This window comes from Oryzias latipes, chromosome 6 (assembly GCF_002234675.1).
Source record: "Oryzias latipes chromosome 6, ASM223467v1".
NCBI lineage: Eukaryota > Metazoa > Chordata > Actinopteri > Beloniformes > Adrianichthyidae > Oryzias > Oryzias latipes.
Window position 1 is genome coordinate 24,439,322 of NC_019864.2, and position 20,536 is coordinate 24,459,857.

Sequence of the window (20,536 nt, forward strand, 5' to 3'; positions counted from 1 at the left end):
CAGCATTTAGGCAATTCTTTTTTAATGTGATTAGAAATTAAAGTTCTGGATTTATGTAATTTACTGTATTATTTTTACAACTATTCCAAACTGTTGTAGCTACATACTAGGTTAAAACTCTAAAAAGTTATAACATCGGTGCTTTAAATGCTTCTTTTTATTTGGAGAGAACACCAGTTCTTCACTTTTAACCCTTTAACTCTCGAGGTGTCGCCGGTGACAGCTGAATAAGTCACGCTCTTTGACCTACTGTAGCTCTTCGTCCGTTTACGTGATCACTGTGAATCAGCTGATTCAGACGCAGAGAAGACCGACTTTTACATTTTGGCTTTTCACCGCTACATTTACATTAATTGGTTAAAGAGTTAAGGTAGCTAGCTGAAAGAGCTTTAGCTCCAGTGTTGACATTCTTTCTGAAGGGTAAAACAAACTAAACCACATTGTTGAATTTATTTTTTGGTTGTTGACGTATTGTTGCTTTGTTTCCATTGCCGAGGAATATATGGAGATATTTTTAAATACATTTTAACAATTCATATGTACAGTGGTCCCTCCCTTGATCAAGGATTATCTATCGCAGTTTCATCGATTTTTTTTTTTTTTTTTTTTTTTTTTTTTTTTTTTTTTTTTGTGTGTGCAATTTGTCAAACAATCTCCTTTGTGCAGAATGAATTCGGTTTGCCACAGTTATATACATTTTCATCGCGAACAGATTGACATTTACATTCTAAAATATTGGACTTTGACAGTCAGAAAAAAGTGTAAATGTTGTCTGAGAAAAGTGTATAAAATGTGTAGTGAGGTGTTTTATAACCTATTGCAGGTTATTTTTAGAACATAACCCCGGGTAACACTGTTTTAGATGGCTGGTAGCGATCTTCCAAGACTTTCAAAACTTGTATCATTTTTCCCTAAATTCTGGTAGTTTCAGCTTCAGAGTCCACGAACATTTGCAACTAGTTTAACTTTGTGGTCGTAAGAGATACAAATGATTGTCCTGTTACCTTTAAAGCATTGGCTTTAATGTTTTACACCTAAATTTTGAAATTTGGGGAGAGTTTAACTGTTGGGGTAAAAGTGGTTTAATTAGTGAAGAGGTCATAGTCAATGAGCAAGGCACAGAGTCCCCACATTCCTCCAATCATATCCTGGGAGGTGACTGTGAACAAGAGTATTTGGAATGCATATGAACAGTGAAAAGTAATTCATGTGTGCTTGAAATGGTTTATTTCAAGCAATCAAAGCAAGAATAGTGCACAAAACCATACAATCAGTATACATTCATACAATGACGTATCATTTTAGGATAATTAGACATTAAATCAAAGAATGTTTGAAAGGGAGTGGAAGTAAGCAAATTTATATAATCCCACACCTGTTCTACCCTAACCATTTTATTACATGATTTATCATTATCCGGTTCATAACTTATTATCAGATAACTATGCCTGCCAACCACCTACCCCAGTTTCAGGTCATTACGAATGCTTAAGTATCAATAAATCACATGACAATGATGAATTACTTGATAATTATGTAAAATAAACATAACTATGTTTTTTATATATTAACATACCACATACAGAACAGTTATCTAACACATGTTCAGATCATTTTCATTAGAAAGATCCTGATAATGATTTAAAATGACACTTAATCAGGAAAAATAGACATAAAAAATTATCATATTTTGGGGCAAGTGAAGTGATATAATTAGAGATCAATAAGTTTAACCATCTTCAGTAATTGATAAAGTAATTTTATTATTATAATTATAAGGAAATGCTGTTAAATAAAATGACTAACAGGTGCCAAGTACTGAAACCAACTTTAATGCTTTGTGTATATTTTTAATGGGCTGCACAACACAAAGAACACACGGCCAGCTGTTTACACTTCAAAAACCCAAGCAGAGTTTGGAAAATATTTACTGTTGGACTAATCTGGCCAGATATTCTTTTGCATTTAATGGGATTCAATTGAAGACTCTGCAGAGCAGTGCAACCCTTTAACAAAATTCTCTTTGTAAACTGTATGCCGAGTTTTCCTCAAGTGCACTTTATGATGTTCATTCTAAAAATGTTTTTCCAGACATTTTCTGGTCGGTTCTTTGTATTTGTTTTTCTTAAACTGTTCACCTCTCTTGTTTTTATGCAGACCTTGTCCCCAAAACTTTGCTTCTTACAGCAAATTGCTTTTGGCTGATGATCTTTTTATAGAATTGAAACATTTTTGTGTCAGATGTCAGGCAAAAAGGCAAAAGCATAGTAATAGCCATTAAAGACCCACTCAGTTGTCAAAAAGTCAACTTTTCTGGAAACTCTTTTGAAAATATCATGATAAACTTCTCATTTTTGCCTCCAATCTGTCACAATTTAGTTTTACAGCTTCTGCAGCCTCCTTGACAAGTTGGAGACAGGAAAGTTTTTTTTTTAAATGATGCAACAGCTGTTCTGGAATCCTACTGGAAGAACTTTGGCAAAATTTGGATCATAATTTACCTGGGGTTCACATAATTGTCAAAGATTTCTAACTATATTTTCTCTTTTTGGTCTCTAATTAATGCCAGTTTTGTCCAACAGGTCTTTGAATTCTAACAAAGTTGTGCCAGTATTTTCTGAATGACGTAAACAAACCAAAAGGGGTGAAACATCTGAGATGTCCATAGCAACTTAAAGTGGTTTGAAATAAAATTAATCATATTTTAAAGATGTTTAAACTTGTGCAAAAACTGAAAACTTCTGAGAAGGCATTGAGAACATCTGTGGAGGCTATTTCCAATTTGTTGTCAATAGATGAAGCTCTGAGAGATAAAAGATTATGAGAGTAATAGTAAATACTCAGCTGAAAAGAAACTACAGTTTGCGTGTACTGGAGATGTTTTATTTGGCTATATTTTCCAGAAATGCACTGAGGTTCCTTTTTAACATCCAGCCTTGTGACCTAACTGTACAGAACCAGCATGCAAACATGCATATCAAGTGGATTTTATAATGCAGGAGTGAACGCTCGACCTGCAGGCTTCTAGAAACAGCTTGTTTTGGTGAAGCAGCTTCAGGAAACATTTTTCTCTGTCTGCCCTGGGGTCTGGTACGTTTTCAGATGAAGGACAGGGAGAAGAGCAGCCTGGGAAACAAAAGGATTTCTGGTTTGCTGCAGGTTGAACCACCTGTCTGCTTTTACACAGGGGCTTTAGGTTCCAGGTTTTAATCTGTGCAGTTAACTTTTTATGCTCAAGCTGTTGTAAGTCGCATTTTAAAAGAATCGGAATTTAATGATAATAAAATATGAAAGAAGAAATCCAAAGAGAGCTGGTGTACCTTGCCGGTGGCAAGTTTATGTAAAAGTACCCCAATGGAGGTTTGTTTAATCGTGAGATACAGCAAAAATCTTGGACATTTTTCTTTTCTTGTGACAGAAACTCAAGAGAAATGTGGAACTTTTTAGAATATATCTTGAAGCCACACGGGCAGTGCTTTTTTTCTTCTTCTAACTTGCGGATCTTCGCCCAGAGATCCGCTTGGATGCTTCAAGAGGCTGCTGTAGTTTTGAACTCTAATTAAAGTGACAGAATTCGCCATTAGAATCTCGGCAGCAGTGGACTCGCCAAAGGAGCCACAATTTGAGAGCAATCTTCAGCTGAAGTTTTCACTGGAGGCCAATTCTCAGTTAATCAAAGATGTGAGGCAACACCGGGGATCCCATCGTCTGAATCTGATCTGAAGAAACTGAACTCAGCCGCCATCAACTAGCAGACTTCTACCAATGTTCAACTGGCACTAAATTTGGTTTTCCCATAAAAAAAACTAAAGTAAGCTCATGAAGTCTGTGTTATGAGAAGTTATGTACTGTAGACAAATCTGATTTCATGTTGCTTCTCAATATCAGAGCAGTGTAAACGTAACATTATTGACTGGAGTGATGTGGGGAGTCATTTTCCATCGCTGCCTCTGAGACCTAGAATCACCTTCAGCTGCAGATAAATTGACATGGTGCCTCTGCCAGCTGCTCTCCCCCTCCCCTGCCTGCTCTGCTCCGGACGCGACCAGCTGTCTCCACTTACCCTCATCACCACCATGGCCTCTTAAGGAGTTCCTGGACCTCCACTCGACGCCAGTTCGTTTTCCTCCCACGGTGCTTAGTCTGACTTGCTCAAGTTCTTGTCCTGTTTACCAAGCTTCATGTTACTAATTGCCCCTATCGTCTCTGACTCAGGAATACTCTACTCTGGATCTCACCTGGTCGCTGTCCCCTGGTTCCACGCTGTCCCTCGTCTGGAATCCTGCTGCTGCTCTCCTCCAGCCAGCTGCTGCGCCCCTGTTGGAAAGAAGCCTAAGACTCACCTTTCTATATAAAGACTTCTTAACTCACCTTATTGTCCTAGTCTCCTTCTGGGTTACAGCATCTGGGTCACTCTGAACTTTTGACAAACCATGACAGAACGAACTGGCCAAACTCCTGACCCAGCTGACCCGGAAGGGCTCCAACATGCCTTATCCATACAAGAAAATCTTCTTACTCATCAAGCGGAGGCCATCACTCTCTTGTCCTCGGCTCAGTGGGATCTTTTTCGTCGCTTCGACAGCATCACGCAATTCCTCAGTGCATCTACTAGCCAACATGCTAATTCCGCAGCCGCTGCTCAAGATCCCGATTCCGTCAACAAAGCCACTTCCGTTTCCGCCGACATCCCAGAAAATGCCCGCCTTCAGCCGGAACCTTCCTACGGCAATGTTGATGCCTTTGGAGGGTTCCTACTACAGTGCCAACTCATTTTCCAGCAGGCTCCAAGGTATTACCATTCCGACCACAGCAAAATCTCATTGATTGTTAACTCTCTCCGCAGTAAGGCGCTACAATGGGCCCAAGCTTTTCTAGCCTCGCATCCTATCGCTCATCTCCCATACGACAGTTTCATTGGAGAATTCCGGCTCGTCTTCGATCAGCCCCGAAAGCAGGAAGAAGCAGTCCGGCGGTTACTAAGTCTCAAACAAGGTAACCGCCCGGTAAGCGACCATCTGATTGACTTCCGCATTCTAGCGGTCGAAGCTGGTTGGCCTGACTCTGCTCTAAAAGGGATATTTTATCAGTCACTTAACGAACGTATCAAGGATCATTTATGTTCTCAGCCAGAGGCGGACTCTTTTGAAGACCTGGTCACCGCAGCCCTAAGGTCAGACGACAGGTTACGGGAACGGTTCGCAGAACAAAAACGTAAGTCTCCGGTCAATCCATCTCCTCCTATGCATGCGGTTCAACCTTCTAACCGTGAAACTCTTGACAATGTCCCCCATGAACCTATGCAGATCGGTCACTCAAAACTATCCCCCGAGGAACGTGATAAACGACGGGACGAGGGCTTATGTTTCTATTGTGGCCAAGCCGGTCATATGGTCTCCGATTGCCGCGCACGTTTAAAACTCCCGAGCCCCCCGTTAGATAACAGGCCACGGGGAGGAGATGCTGAACTCATTCACAGTTCCAAGTTTTTATGTGTTCCAGTCAAGCTCAGTCACAAGAATCTGGTTTTCGAACTCGAGGCTCTCATAGACTCTGGGGCTGAACATAGCCTTATCGATCAACGTCTCGTTCAAGAACTCTCTCTTCCTGTTGAACCTCTCGCTAATCCTGTTAAAGCTGCCGGCCTAGGAGGCAAACAACTCACTCGCATTACTAAGCGCACTGGTCCCGTACTCCTTCTCACGTCGGGAAATCACCGGGAATACCTTCAGTTTTTCATTACTCACTGTCCTCAGACCCCGATAATCCTGGGGTTCTCCTGGCTCCAGATTCATAATCCACACATTGACTGGAGCTCGCCCCGTATTGCTAATTGGAGTACCTACTGTTTGGCTAATTGTCTCCATTCCGCCTTGCCCATTACTAACGTACCTGATTCAGCTCAAGAGGATATCGACCTGTCAAACGTTCCTGCCTGTTATCACGATCTTCGTACGGTCTTCAGTAAAGTTAAAGCTAGTTCACTTCCGCCTCACCGACCTTATGATTGTTCCATCGAGCTATTAAACGGTGCCCCCCTTCCCAAGGGGAAACTATATAAACTTTCGGGTCCAGAAAAGACTGCCATGGAGAATTATATTCAGGAAGCTCTGTCCCAAGGTCACATTCGCCCCTCATCATCTCCTGTCGGTGCAGGTTTTTTCTTTGTAGAAAAGAAAGACAAGACTCTACGTCCCTGCATTGATTTCCGTGAGTTAAATCAGATCACGGTTAAGGACAAATATTCTCTCCCTTTAATCGATTCCGTGTTTGAATCTGTCCAGCAAGCCAAAATCTTTACAAAACTAGATCTTCGTAATGCTTACCACCTCGTGCGAATCCGTGAGGGGGATGAATGGAAGACCGCATTCACCACGCCATTAGGTCATTACGAATATCTTGTTATGCCGTTCGGCCTCACTAACGCCCCCGCAGTATTTCAACGCCTTGTAAATGACGTTCTGCGGGATTTCCTTAACAGATTTGTCTTCATATATTTGGATGACATCCTCATCTACTCTTCCGATTCCTCCCAGCATAAACATCATGTTCGCCTAGTTCTAGAAAGATTATTGGCTAATCAGCTGTTTGTTAAAGCCGAAAAGTGCGAATTCCATGTTTCCACCGTCCCATTCTTGGGATACATCATCGAAGCAGGCAACATACGTCCGGATCCAGCTAAGATTGAGGCCGTTGCCCAGTGGGAAATACCCCAGACCAGGAAAAAGCTCCAACAGTTTTTGGGTTTCGCAAATTTCTACCGCCGCTTTATCCGTAACTACAGTAGTATTGCAGCGCCTCTCACTCAACTCACCTCCATCAATAAAACTTACTACTGGAACCCTGCTGCCGATTCCGCATTCAAAAAACTTAAGTCCCTTTTTGTTTCAGCTCCCATCCTCATTCAACCTGATGTCACGAAGCAATTTATCGTTGAGGTGGACGCCTCTGATTCTGGCGTGGGGGCGGTTCTGTCACAACGGGAGGAAAGCTCTGGGAAGCTTAAACCGTGTGCTTTTTTTTCCCGCAAACTAAGCCAGGCGGAGCAAAACTATGATGTGGGCAACCGTGAGTTATTGGCTATAAAATTAGCCTTGGAAGAATGGCGCCACTGGCTGGAGGGAGCAGAAAAACCATTCATAGTCTGGACAGATCATAAGAACCTCGCCTATCTCCGCAGCGCAAAACGCTTAAACTCCCGCCAGGCCAGGTGGTGTTTGTTTTTCGATCGTTTTCACTTTACGATCTCCTACCGGCCTGGCAGCCGAAATGTTAAGCCTGATGCTTTGTCCCGCAAATACTCCTCCTCTGATTCCTCCTCTGACTCATCCATTCTCCCCATGTCCTGTTTCGTTGGAAGTCTCACCTGGGAGATCGAGAGCAAAGTCCAGCAAGCTCAAGGTGAGATTCCTGCCGGCACCTCCTGTCCTTCTGGTACACTGTATGTCCCCGAATCCCTCAGGTCAGAAGTCATTGCCTGGGGACACACGTCCCGCATCGCCTGCCACGGGGGAGTTTACAGGACCATCCGCCTCCTAAAGCGGCGTTTTTTCTGGCCCTCCCTGGAACGGGATGTCAGGGAATATATCTCAGCCTGCAGTATCTGCGCCCGTTCCAAGGCTTCCAACAGGCCCCCCTCAGGTCATCTCCTGCCTCTATCCACGCCTAGCCGTCCCTGGTCTCATATTGCGGTGGATTTTGTTACTGGGCTTCCTCCGTCTCAAGGCCATACGGTAATCCTTACAGTCATTGATCGTTTTTCAAAAGCCGCTCAATTCATTCCTCTGCCTCAGTTGCCCTCTGCCATGGAAACGGCCGATGCCCTCATCCATCACGTTTTCAGACACCATGGGATACCCAGTGACATCGTGTCCGACCGCGGACCTCAATTTACATCTCAAGTATGGAAGGCCTTCTGCTCCGCCCTCGGAGCCACAGTCAGCCTTACCTCCGGGTACCACCCACAGGCCAATGGACAAGCTGAACGGGCTAACCAGGAGCTGGAGGCGGCTCTCAGGTGTCTGGCGGCTCAGAATCAGGAGGACTGGTCCAAATACCTGGTGTGGGTAGAGTATGCCCACAATTCCCATTCGTCCACTGCCACCGGGATATCACCTTTTGAGGCCTCCTTGGGTTACTCACCCCCTTTGTTTCCTTCCCAGGAATTGGATCTGGCAGTGCCCTCGGTCCAGCTCCACCTTCAGCGGTGTCGTGACATCTGGCTGCAGACCAGGGCGGCTCTCCTCCGCACCAAGGAGAGCAACTGCCAGATAGCCAACCGTCGTAGGGTGGTGAGTCCCAACTACCAACCTGGCCAGAAGGTTTGGTTATCGTCTCGTAACATTCCTCTACAGGCCTCGTCCCGGAAACTGGCTCCCAAGTTCATTGGACCCTACACCATTGACCGGGTCATAAATCCTGTTTGTGTCAAGCTGCGTCTCCCGGCTGCCCTCAAGGTGAATCCCACGTTCCACGTCTCACAGGTCAAGCCAGTCACTGAGAGTCCGCTTTGCCCACCGTCCGCTTCCCCGCCACCCGCCCGTACCATCGACGGCGCCCCGGCCTTTACGGTTGATAGGATCTTGGATGTCCGGCGCCGTGGGCGGGGGGTGCAGTTCTTGGTGGACTGGGAAGGGTATGGTCCAGAGGAACGTTCATGGATTTCCCGCTCCCTCATTCTGGACCATACCCTCATCGACGACTTTTACCGGGCCCATCCGGACCGTCGTCTTGGACCGCCTGGTGGCGGTCGTTGAGGGGGGGTACTGACATGGTGCCTCTGCCAGCTGCTCTCCCCCTCCCCTGCCTGCTCTGCTCCGGACGCGACCAGCTGTCTCCACTTACCCTCATCACCACCATGGCCTCTTAAGGAGTTCCTGGACCTCCACTCGACGCCAGTTCGTTTTCCTCCCACGGTGCTTAGTCTGACTTGCTCAAGTTCTTGTCCTGTTTACCAAGCTTCATGTTACTAATTGCCCCTATCGTCTCTGACTCAGGAATACTCTACTCTGGATCTCACCTGGTCGCTGTCCCCTGGTTCCACGCTGTCCCTCGTCTGGAATCCTGCTGCTGCTCTCCTCCAGCCAGCTGCTGCGCCCCTGTTGGAAAGAAGCCTAAGACTCACCTTTCTATATAAAGACTTCTTAACTCACCTTATTGTCCTAGTCTCCTTCTGGGTTACAGCATCTGGGTCACTCTGAACTTTTGACAAACCATGACATAAATGACATGAAATGAACAAAGAGGAGAGAACAAATACATCTTCCCAAATGAACTGAACAACATTTTTAAACAATAAAATGAAATGTTTTGTTTTGTTTTCTTGCAGGTAAACTTTTTGTTGGTTCTTCTAAGCCGAACACAATTCAGCCCATTAAAACCAATGATAAAGTAATTACTACAACCCAAAATCTTAATGTTGAGAAGAAAAAAAATGGGTTTCTGTCATCTGAATTGCAAATTTTCTTTAAAAAAAGTTGTTTTGATCATAGAACTTTTTTTTTTTTTTCAACTTGTCCTGTCCAACAGCTAGGCAGACAGATGAGAGCTGAGGGCCTCTTGGGTTGGACATATTTTACTTTAACAAGAGGGGTTATTAATCTTCAGACAAACCAAAGGTATGTCTGAATAAACCCCTTTTGTAATTGAGGCCAAACTTTATTAATTTCAAACATGTCTGAAAATCTTTGGTGTTGGACCGGACGGAAAAGGAAAGAGGGGAAGAAGAGAGAGGGACGTTAGAGAGAGGGGGGGTAGGGGGTGATAATAGGAGGGGAAGGGGGATAAGACCATGAAGCAGCATAAAGCAACAAGTTTACTGGTTGTTAATCATTATGGTAAGGTTCAAATGTAAAAAAAAACAAAAAAAAAAAGGGCGGAGCCTGTCCACACACACACTCAAATGTTATAAACACACCTGTTAGTTGCAAAAATGTCCACCTGTCGACATGTACACAAAACAGATAGTGTTCACACGCATACTTATGCCTTAAAACCAACTAGTGTGAAATATTTCAGTCATTCAGTCTGTTGAGCTAACACCTGTGCTCAGGTGAGTGTTTATGTTCTTCTAAAATGGATGGTGGAACGATGAAAAGAAGGAGGGAGAGTGCCCAGCCCTCCCCACCCCAAGACCCCCACCGCACCAGCAGCGGCAGCCGGAATCCCCCCAACGCCATACGGGAACCGGCAGGGAACAACCGCCGCCCGGGCGACCAAGCCCGCCACCCAGGCCAGGGCCAGCAGGGCCGCCGCAAGGCCCCCAGAGCCAGAGAGCAGGGAGGCACGGAGGGAAAGAGGGCGCCGCCCCAGCCCAACCAGGAGAGCAGCCCCCCCGCCGCGCCGGGAGAACCCAACGCAGGGCCCCACCGGAGAAGGACGCCCACAGCCCCAGACGAGCACCCCACCACCACCCAGGAGTTCCGGGCATCCCCCCGCCCCAACCCCAGGTACGAGCCAGGACCCCCCAAGGGAGACCCACTCCGCACTCCAGGCAGCCATCCGCCCGGCCCACGGTTGGTCCAGGGAGGAGCGAGGCAGGGGCCCGCCGCCCCCGCCCAGAAGGGGGGAACCCCGGGGAAAAAAGAGGGCCCACAAGGGGTGTTGTAAATATGGCCCGACCAGGCTCGGCCACAGTTGGAAATTTGGCGGGGCCCAGCACTCAGGAGCAAGGACCAGAACCCACCCCCCAGGGACACGAACACCCCCGGCTCAGATGTAATGTGAACCCCTCCACCGCGCGGAGAGAGCACCGCCGGGCCCAGGAAGCCGGCACCCCGGGGACACAGCCGCCGTTGCAAAGGGGCCCGTACCCCCCACCAGGGAAGAGGCAGGGGACAGATGGTCCTAGGTCCCACCTTCCTTGCAAAATGTGTGTGCGTGTATGTGTGTTTGAGAGAGTGTGTGTGTGCATGTGTGTGTGTTTATGTTGGGATGTATATATTGAGGGGGGAGGGGTGTGTGTACTAAGGGGGGTGCGGTTAAAATTGGCGGGTAGGGCACTAAGGGGACGTCTCCTGATTACTCACAGTGACGTCCCCTCACCCTCCCCACCAAGGGGCCCTAAATGTCTAAGGTGCGGTTAAAATTGGCGGGTAGGGTGCTAGGAGGACATCCGCTGCTTGCTGGCAGTGATGTCCAAGCACCCCCCCTACCAAGGGCCCTACATGTCTAAGGTGCAAATAAAACCGAAAGAGGGGGGGCCCACTCCATACGGCAACCACAGGAGGGGGGTCACTGCCTAGTAAACCCCCCCCCCCAAGGCTCATCGCAGGCTAAGCCCCCCACCCCCTCACCCTATTATAAGGTTATATGAGGAAGGGGGTAATCTAGCCACAGGGGTTGCAAGCCAGTAACTTCTGTGCCGGTCCCAAGCCCGGATAAATAGAGAGGGTTGCGTCAGGAAGGGCATCCGGCGTAAAAAATTGCCAAAATAACCATGCGAATCATCCACAACACTTTAGACATACCGGATCGGTCGAGGCCCGGGTTAACAACGACCGCCACCGATGCTGTTAACCTACAGGGTGTCGGTGGAAATTTGACTACTGTTGGTGGAAGAAAGAGGGGAGGCAGAAGGGTCCGTGGCCAGAGAGAGAAGGGAAAAGGCAGGAACATAGGTTTGAGAATAGGGACTCTTAACGTTGGCACAATGACAGGGAAAGGCAGAGAGCTGGCAGACATGATGGAGAGAAGGAAGGTAGATGTACTGTGTGTGCAGGAGACAAGGTGGAAGGGCAGCAAGGCACGTAGTATTGGAGGAGGATACAAACTGTTCTATCATGGTGTTGATAGGAAGAGAAACGGGGTAGGAGTGATTCTGAAGGGGGAGTTTGTAAACAGTGTTCTAGAGGTGAAAAGAGTCTCAGACAGGATGATGAGCCTAAAGTTAGAAATTGAAGGGGTGATGGTGAATGTAGTCAGTGGGTATGCGCCACAGGTTGGCTGTGAGTTAGAAGTGAAGGAGAGATTCTGGAGTGAGTTGGATGAGGTCATAGAGAGTTTTCCCAGAGGAGAGAGAGTTGTTATTGGAGCAGACTTTAATGGGCATGTTGGTGAGGGCAACAGAGGTGATGAGGAGGTGATGGGCAGGTTTGGTGTGAAGGAAAGGAATCTGGAGGGACAGATGGTGGTGGACTTTGCGAAGAGGATGGAAATGGCTGTAGTCAACACTTACTTCCAGAAGAGAGAGGAACATAGAGTGACATACAGAAGTGGAGGTAGGAGTACTCAGGTGGACTACATCCTATGTAGACGAGGTCATTTGAGAGAGGTTAATGACTGCAAAGTGGTGGTAGGAGAGAGTGTAGCCAGACAGCACCGCATGGTGGTGTGTAAGATGACTCTGGAGGTCAGGAAGAAGAAGAGAGGGAAAACAGAAAAGAAGACCAAGTGGTGGAAGCTACAGAATGAAGAAACTTGTGAGGAATTTAGGCATAAGTTGAGGCAGGTCCTGGGTGGTCAGGATGAGCTTCCAGAGGACTGGGAAACTACAGCAGAGATTATCAGGGAAACAGGTAGGAAGGTGCTAGGTGTGTCATCTGGAAAGAGGAAAGACGGTAAAGAGACTTGGTGGTGGAATGAGGAAGTACAGGAATGCGTCCAGAGGAAGAGGTTGGCTAAAAGGAAGTGGGATGTAGAAAGGACTGAGGAAGGTAGACAGGAGTACAAGGAAGCGCAGCGTAAAGTGAAGAGACAGGTGGCAAAGGCCAAACAGAAAGCTTACGATGAGCTATATGACAGGTTAGACACAAAGGAAGGAGAGAAGGACTTGTACAGGCTAGCCAGACAGAGAGACAGAGATGGGAAGGACGTGCAACAGATAAGGGTGATTAAGGACAGAGATGGAAAGGTGCTAAAAACCCAAGAGAGTGTACAGAAAAGATGGAAGGAGTATTTTGAGGAGCTGATGAACGAGGAAAATGACAGGGAAAGAAGGGAGGAAGATGTGGTTGTTGTGGAGCAGGAAGTAGCAGAGATTGGAAAGGATGAGGTTAGGAAGGCTCTGAAAAGGATGAAGAGCGGAAAGGCCGTTGGTCCTGATGACGTACCTGTGGAGGTATGGAAGTGCCTAGGAGAGACAGCAGTGGAATTTCTAACAAGGTTGTTCAATAGGATTTTAGAGAGTGAGAAGATGCCTGAGGAATGGAGGAGAAGCGTTCTGGTCCCAATCTTTAAGAACAAGGGTGACACGCAGAACTGCAGCAACTATAGAGGAATAAAGTTGATGAGCCACACAATGAAGCTGTGGGAAAGAGTAGTGGAAGCCAGGCTTAGGAAGAAGGTGGAGATTTGTGAGCAGCAGTATGGTTTCATGCCCCGTAAGAGCACCACTGATGCCATTTTTGCTTTGAGAATGTTGATGGAAAAGTACAGAGAAGGTCAGAAGGAGCTGCATTGTGTGTTCGTAGATTTAGAGAAGGCGTATGACAGGGTGCCGAGGGAGGAGCTGTGGTACTGTATGAGGTCGTCTGGAGTGGCAGAAAAGTATGTCAGAGTACTTCAGGACATGTATGAGAGAAGTATGACGGTGGTGAGATGTGCTGTAGGTCAGACAGAGGAGTTCAAGGTGGAGGTGGGACTACACCAAGGATCAGCTTTGAGTCCTTTTTTGTTTGCTATGCTGATGGACAGGCTGACAGACGAGGTAAGACAGGAATCTCCCTGGACAATGATGTTTGCGGATGACATTGTAATTTGCAGTGAGAGTAGAGAGCAGGTGGAGGAACAGCTAGAGAGGTGGAGGTTTGCTCTGGAAAGAAGAGGTATGAAGGTCAGTCGTAGTAAGACAGAATACATGTGTCTGAACGAGAGGGATCAAGGTAGAAGCGTTAGGTTACAGGGGACTGAGGTGAAGAAGGTGCAGGAGTTTAAGTACTTGGGGTCAACAGTTCAGTGTGATGGGGATTGTGGAAAAGAGGTGAAGAGGCGAGTGCAGGCAGGTTGGAGCGGTTGGAGGAAAGTGTCAGGAGTGTTGTGTGACAGAAGAGTGCCAGCAAGACTCAAAGGAAAGGTGTACAAGACAGTGGTGAGACCAGCTCTGCTCTATGGGTTAGAGACGGTAGCAGTGAGACAGAGACAAGAGGCTGAGATGGAGGTAGCGGAGATGAAGATGTTGAGGTTCTCCTTAGGAGTGACCAGGTTAGACAGGATAAGGAACGAGTACATCAGAGGGACGGCTCATGTTGCCTGTGTCAGCGACAAAGTCAGAGAAGCCAGACTGAGATGGTTTGGACATGTTCAGAGGAGGGATAGTGGATATATTGGTAGAAGGATGTTGGAGATGGAGCTGCCTGGCAGGAGGGCAAGAGGACGGCCAAAGAGGAGATACATGGATGTCTTAACAGAGGACATGAAGTTGGCTAATGTTAGGGTAGAAGATGTCCATGATAGAGTGAGGTGGAAAAGGATGATTCGCTGTGGCGACCCCTGATGGGAAAAGCCGAAAGAGAAAGAAGATGAGGAAGGGGGTAAGTTGGGGACAGATGATAGACTGTCCCCCGGTGGTCAAACAGCCGTCCCCCCCCCCCCCCCCCCAGCAAGGGGGCCATAGATCATAGAACTTTAATCAAATGCAAAACATTTGGCCCCCATATTAATACTATTTGTAAATGAAAGTAAAAATACACATTGTATTTACACTCACCACCCACTTTATTAGATACACCTTGCAAGTAACAGGTTGGACCTCCTTTTGCCGTCAAAACTGTCTTAATCCTTGGTTGCATAGATTCAACAAACCTCTGGAAACTGTTTGGTCCATATTGCCATGATAGCATCACACAGTTGGTGCAGATTTGTCGGCTGCACATCCATGATGCCAATCTCCTTTTTCACCACATCCCAAAGGTGCCCTGTTAGGTTGAGATCTGGTGGCTGTGGAGGCCATTTGAGTTCAGTGAATTCCTGTCATGTTTAAGAAACCAGTCTGAGATGATTCCAGCTTCATGACATGGCGTCTTATCCTGCCTGCTGGAAGTAGCCTGTGGTGCTTCTAACAATTCCGTATGGATGAAACTCAAAATGTGTGTTTTTTGTGGTGATGAAAGCTGGATTTCCCAGTGAACACTACTAAAGTTGGCATAGTAGATCAGGGGAAATCTTTTCATGTCATGCAAATGCAGCTTTTTTGGTCCCAGATGAAACTTCTAAAGGACATCTAGTTTGTCCTTGACTTTCTTTAGTTAAGTCGATTACTTTTACAATTGTCCTTCCCTTCTTTTTAAATTTCTCAACCCTAAGTCTTAAGTATGTGAGAAAGGTATCTTTGTATAGTAATTCTTAAACTGATGCTGACTGACAGAGCACATTGGAATATTTATGTTTATGAGCAGAAATCTGTCCTTCAAGTCAATTAATAGTTTTGAAGTTACAAGAACATTGTTGTTTCAATAAGTGCCCTCTTTTGATTTCATTTAAAGAAGGGGAGTTTGTGAAAGTATTCACGAGCTGTGCTTGGAGTCCTCCAATTTAGAGTATTTTGAAGCCCTTCAGTCGAGGTTACAAATATTCGTTTTTGTTTTTTGTTTGTTGGCACTGCGTAGGGCCTTCAAACAAGGCCAAACATGAACATCTATTAGTTGAGAAATACAGCGAAGCACAAAAAACAGCTGAAATGATCAGCAAGCATTCATCAACACCTCACGTTTCCTTTTTTCCTTTTTGTTCAGTTTAAGTTGAGTGTGTGTTTTCAATGACATTTTCAAATTTAAGGTCATACTTGTGGTAGCTATCAAGACTAATTAAAAAGTATAATAAATTCTATCGCATTTGCAAAACAACCAATGCAGAGTCTAAAGTAGATGTGCCCTTAACCCTTGTGCTATCGTAGGCACTTTAACATTGGGAGTTGGGTCATCTAGACCCACTAGACAGTGCTCTGAACCTTTTTTCTTCAATGATTTGTGATCTTCACTGGTGTCCATGGATTACATGAAATCCTCTTCACTTTTATCCACCTTTGTCATGGTAGGGAGAACACATCAAAGTAAGGGTGGGGTCATAGGAATCGCACAAGCGTTAAATAAGATTGGTTTATTTCAGCAAAAACCTCTTCAGAAATGTGGTAAACATGTGGACACATTTGCAAAAAGTCAGATGTAGTTTAAGGAACACAAGTTTAAAGGTTTTAAGTATATAAAAGTTATGAAAAAAATATATTCAAAAACAGGTGACATCACAGGAAATTTTATCACAGAAAATGCTTTTGTTCTCTGACACTAAACAAGCACAAACGTTTTAAGGCAACAGAAATAAGACGAACAACATTTTCAGAAAGAAAGAGAATAAGCTCCACTGCTGAGAGCACCTCTTTCTGGGCAACAATCTAATTTAACCCTTGTGCTATCTTAGATGACCCCACCCTTACATTGACGTGTTCTCCCTACCATGACAAAGGTGGATAAAGGTGGAAAGATTTCATGTAATCCATGGACACCAGTGAAGATCACAAATCATTGAAGAAAAAAGGTTCAGAGCACTGTCTAGTGGGTCTAGATGACCCAACTCCCAATGGTAAAGTGCCTAGGATAGCACAAGGGTTACCTTCCTGAGAAGTCACGTGGGATTTTATTTTGAGGTAACATTTTTCTCATCAGGTCACTAGGAAAGTTGGAGGGGATCCTGGAAAGATACAGAACTAGACAGAAAACATTCTGAGTGTTTTTATTTAAAATTGTACAGAGAACTTGATTGCTAAATTGGGTAATCTGAAGGGAAAGCAATTAAAGACTACAAAAGATCCATGAGAAGACTAAAGCAGAAGATTTGCAAGGCTCAAAATGGATCCAAGATGCATAAACAAAAAAGCAAAAAAAAAAAAAAAAATACAAGTGTGAAAAAGAAGAAAAAAGTAAAAACAATGCAAACCAACTGAATCTACCAGCAGACAAGATGACACTTTATTCATTTATTTACGTGTCCGGTCCAACAGCTGAGCAGACAGATAACAGCTAAAGGCCTTATTGTTGGACATATTTTACTGTTAAAGCAGGGGCTTGTGGATCTTCTGACACACATGGTGTATATTTGTATAAACCCCCCTTTTGGTAATTTGGCCTAAATTACAAAAGGGGGGTTATTTTTATAATATTGATTACATCTGCATGCTTTTTTTGTTGGAATGGACAGAAAAAAAGAGGAAAGAAGGGAGGAATGTTGTAGACAGATGGTAAGGGCACAGAAGAAAGGGGGGGTTAAGGAAATCTGGAGGATGATTACAGAAGTGGTGGGGGGGCTACAATCATTAAGCAACAAGATGCTGGAGGATTATCATCATTACTGTCTGGTGTAAACTTTAGTCAAAAGGGGAGGTGCCTGTCCACACACAGACCCAAGTGTCACAAACACACCTGTTGGCTCCAAAACCAAGACCCCCGCCTAAGCCGCAGTGGTAGCCAGGAGCCCCCGACACCGGCATGGTATAGCAGATAGAGGGAATCCGCTCACCGAGACACCCAGACCATGGCTAGCAGGACCACCGCAGGGACCCCCAACGTCAGAGAGCAGGGAGGCACAGGAGCATGGAGAGTGCAGGCCCCAGCCCAGCCAGGTGGTTAGTCCTCTGCCGCTCCAGGGGCTTCGTGCTGGGGTCCCAGCATGAAAAGGCTGGATGGAGGTGGATGAGTTGCTGTTGCAACCCTTAAATGGAGCGACCAAAAGGCATGTAACCCTTGTGCTATCCTATGACCCCACCCTTACATTGACGTGTTCTCCCTACCATGACAAAGGTGGATAAAGGTGGAGAAGATTTCATGTAATCCATGGAGATCAGTGAAGATCACAAATCATTGAAGAAAAAAGGTTCAGCACACTGTCTAGCGGGTCTAGGTGACCCAACTCCCAATGTTAATGTTCCTAGGATAGCACAAGGGTTAAAAGGATTTTCCTTTACTATGAAATATTCTGTTTTTGTTTTATAAACCGATAGATAAATATGATAGAAAACATAATTAATAAAGACAGAAATAAAAGTGTACAAAAAAATCAAAAATTACAATAAAAAATAAATTAAAATGACATAAAACAAATTTATAAAAAACACAGAATAGAGTTAGTTATATAATTACAGTCACAGATAATAAATAAAAAGGTGAACATCACAGACCGCATGGCTATATTTTACTGCACATTTTATACCAGACATGTCCAAAGGTCTGTGAGGCTGTGCTCATTTCCCATCATCCCTTTGTTTACACGCTCTCCCACTAGCTTACAGCCCCTCATAACCCCAACCTGACATTAGTTGTGCAACAAAAATGATAAGCATTATCGCAGCTATCCAGCTGAACAGTTTTGAGCCAGATTCCGGCTCAGACGAGGAACCTAAAAATGTACGTGGATCTAGCCATCTGTGAGTTGATGCATCAGCATGGAGCCCAGAGTTTGTGGCCAGCCGGTAGTAATTTTTTTGTCAAATCAAAGTCTTTTTCAAATGGCACTATTTCATGTTTCACCATGAATAAAGAAATACTTAGAAACACAGTTGTACTCTTAACTTTTTTTATATATGTACCCCATCATCTAAAGCTGTAACAAGAACACCAAAAACACATTTTTCATTGGAGTGGGTCTTAGAGGTCCCCCTTAATACGTGTCTCCCAGTCATTAATAATTTTTCTGTTCCTTCAGTTTTATTTTTTATCAATGTTTTTGATTCAGACACTTTCATGTTTTTCCTTTTATAATGAGTGTTAGGAGGTGCTCTCCCAAATAGTCTTCACTTTGATTTTTTTACACAACATACTGTTGCAGTGTGTGTGTGCGCTGAGCGGGGTGCGAGCCAGGAGAGAGAAGGGGAGGGGCGAGTGCAGGTGCAGATAGGGGTGTGAGCACGGAGCGGAGGTGTGTGCGTAAAAAAATATATTGTGTGTTCGGAGGACGGAGCACTTAGTTTAATAAAGAGAAGGTGTCGTTCCCAGAATAACTGTTTTGGAGTAATTCTTAATCCGCTCTGGAGGTTGAGGGTTTCGAACGGGAAGTGAACCCCGAAGGAGAATTCCCTTCGGCCCTGGAGGAAATCTCCCCTGCGCTTCTGACCACGGTCGGAAAGACGAGAGAAAAGAAAGGAGAAGTCATTGCGCAGCGAAAGGTTCAACACTGGCGACCACGAAGGGACCCTCAGTTGTTAACAGAGCTGTGAGCATTAAGAATCAAGACAATAAAACAAGAGGATCATAAACTTTTGAAACAAAGTGACTGTAGCAGAACTTTTATTACGGTAACCACCGATTTAAGATGGCGTCCGCTCGCAAGCCTCACGATGCCGACGGGCATAATAAAACTACGTATTCCAGTCCATTTATGTCACTAACCAATGTTCAAGAGAACGAACATGGGACATTGAATACCTATAAAAGCAAGGCTCAGGCTAGATGAGAACATTATAACCCCTTTCTCTGTGATGAAAGCTGTTCTGCTAATGCTAGCTCACTGGCTAAGGGAGGAGAACTGTTTTCACCGCCACACAGCCCCGCTCAGTCTGCCTGGCGTTCAGCTCCGATGACATTTAAAGAACAGTATCCTGCTTCAAACCCATTTTCCCCCTGCCACATGGGAAAGTTTGTGCATAGCACACCGGCCCAGCCTAAACCGACTACATGCACACTCCCCATGCAACATCTTCACCTCCGCCCACATGAAACCATCGAATATGGACGTTTATCAGAGAGCCACTTCTTGTCTGGGGTGAAACCTTCTCCTTCAGAGAGCGAGGAGGACTGGGATTCAAGAGAGAAAGTTCCTACACTGCGCCCAGACTCTTATGATGGCAGCACACCTTGGAGAGAGTTTTTGCACCGTTTCGAAACCTGCGCAGAGGCTAATCACTGGTCTGAAAAGACAATGACTGCCCAGCTAAAGTTCTGCCTGATTGGAGCAGCAGGAGCCATCATCCACCGAAACCCCCGCTCAGCCAGGTGGGATTATCGCCGCCTGCTGGACGAACTGGAAACTGCTTATGGACCTTCTTCAGATCATGCTGCAGCGGCAGCAGTGGAACTGAGGCAGAGAGTTCGCAGGATTGTGAGCCTCTTCACATGTTCAGGGATGATATTTATGGGAAAGTAGCTGTAGCTCATGGTGACCGATCAGAGGCTGAACAGGATGCTATAGCTGTGGAAGTTTTCACCAATGGTCTGGGTGATGCCGAAATAATCCAGAAACTGTTAGAAAAACGGCCACCCACCTTAGCTAGAGCTTATGAGATAGCTCATCGACATGAGATAACAAAAAGGGCTGCTTCCTATGTCACAAGCGTAATGCAGCAAGGGGCTCGTAACCTCCCTGAACGTAGACCCCGCACTGCTGTCGTCAGGGAGAAAAGTGAGACTGTGGCTGCTCCATTTTCACCTCCACCAAACTCCTCACCTACTCCATGTTTTCCCTTTACACCTACTGGCACACCAAGGCAGCGCAACAACTTTAAAAAGGGAGATGTCCGCTGTCATAATTGTGGTGGGTGGGGCCACATACAACGTCAGTGCTCCTCCTCTCCAAGAAAGACCAATACAGTCACGCCAAGTGCTCCAGGTGAACGGTC

The 20,536-nt window shown here is 45.6% G+C and overlaps 1 protein-coding gene across 1 annotated transcript; it reads left to right on the plus strand.

Annotated features, from left to right (window-relative positions):
- The first annotated feature begins 3,990 nt into the window (after positions 1-3,990).
- Positions 3,991-7,539, plus strand: LOC110015202. Its single transcript, XM_023955564.1, has 6 exons — positions 3,991-4,134; positions 4,216-5,006; positions 5,130-5,197; positions 5,307-5,393; positions 7,265-7,401; positions 7,463-7,539. The coding sequence occupies exons 2-6, from the start codon at positions 4,434-4,436 to the stop codon at positions 7,537-7,539; spliced, it is 942 nt and encodes a 313-aa protein (XP_023811332.1). The 5' UTR covers positions 3,991-4,134; positions 4,216-4,433.
- The last annotated feature ends 12,997 nt before the right edge of the window (positions 7,540-20,536 follow it).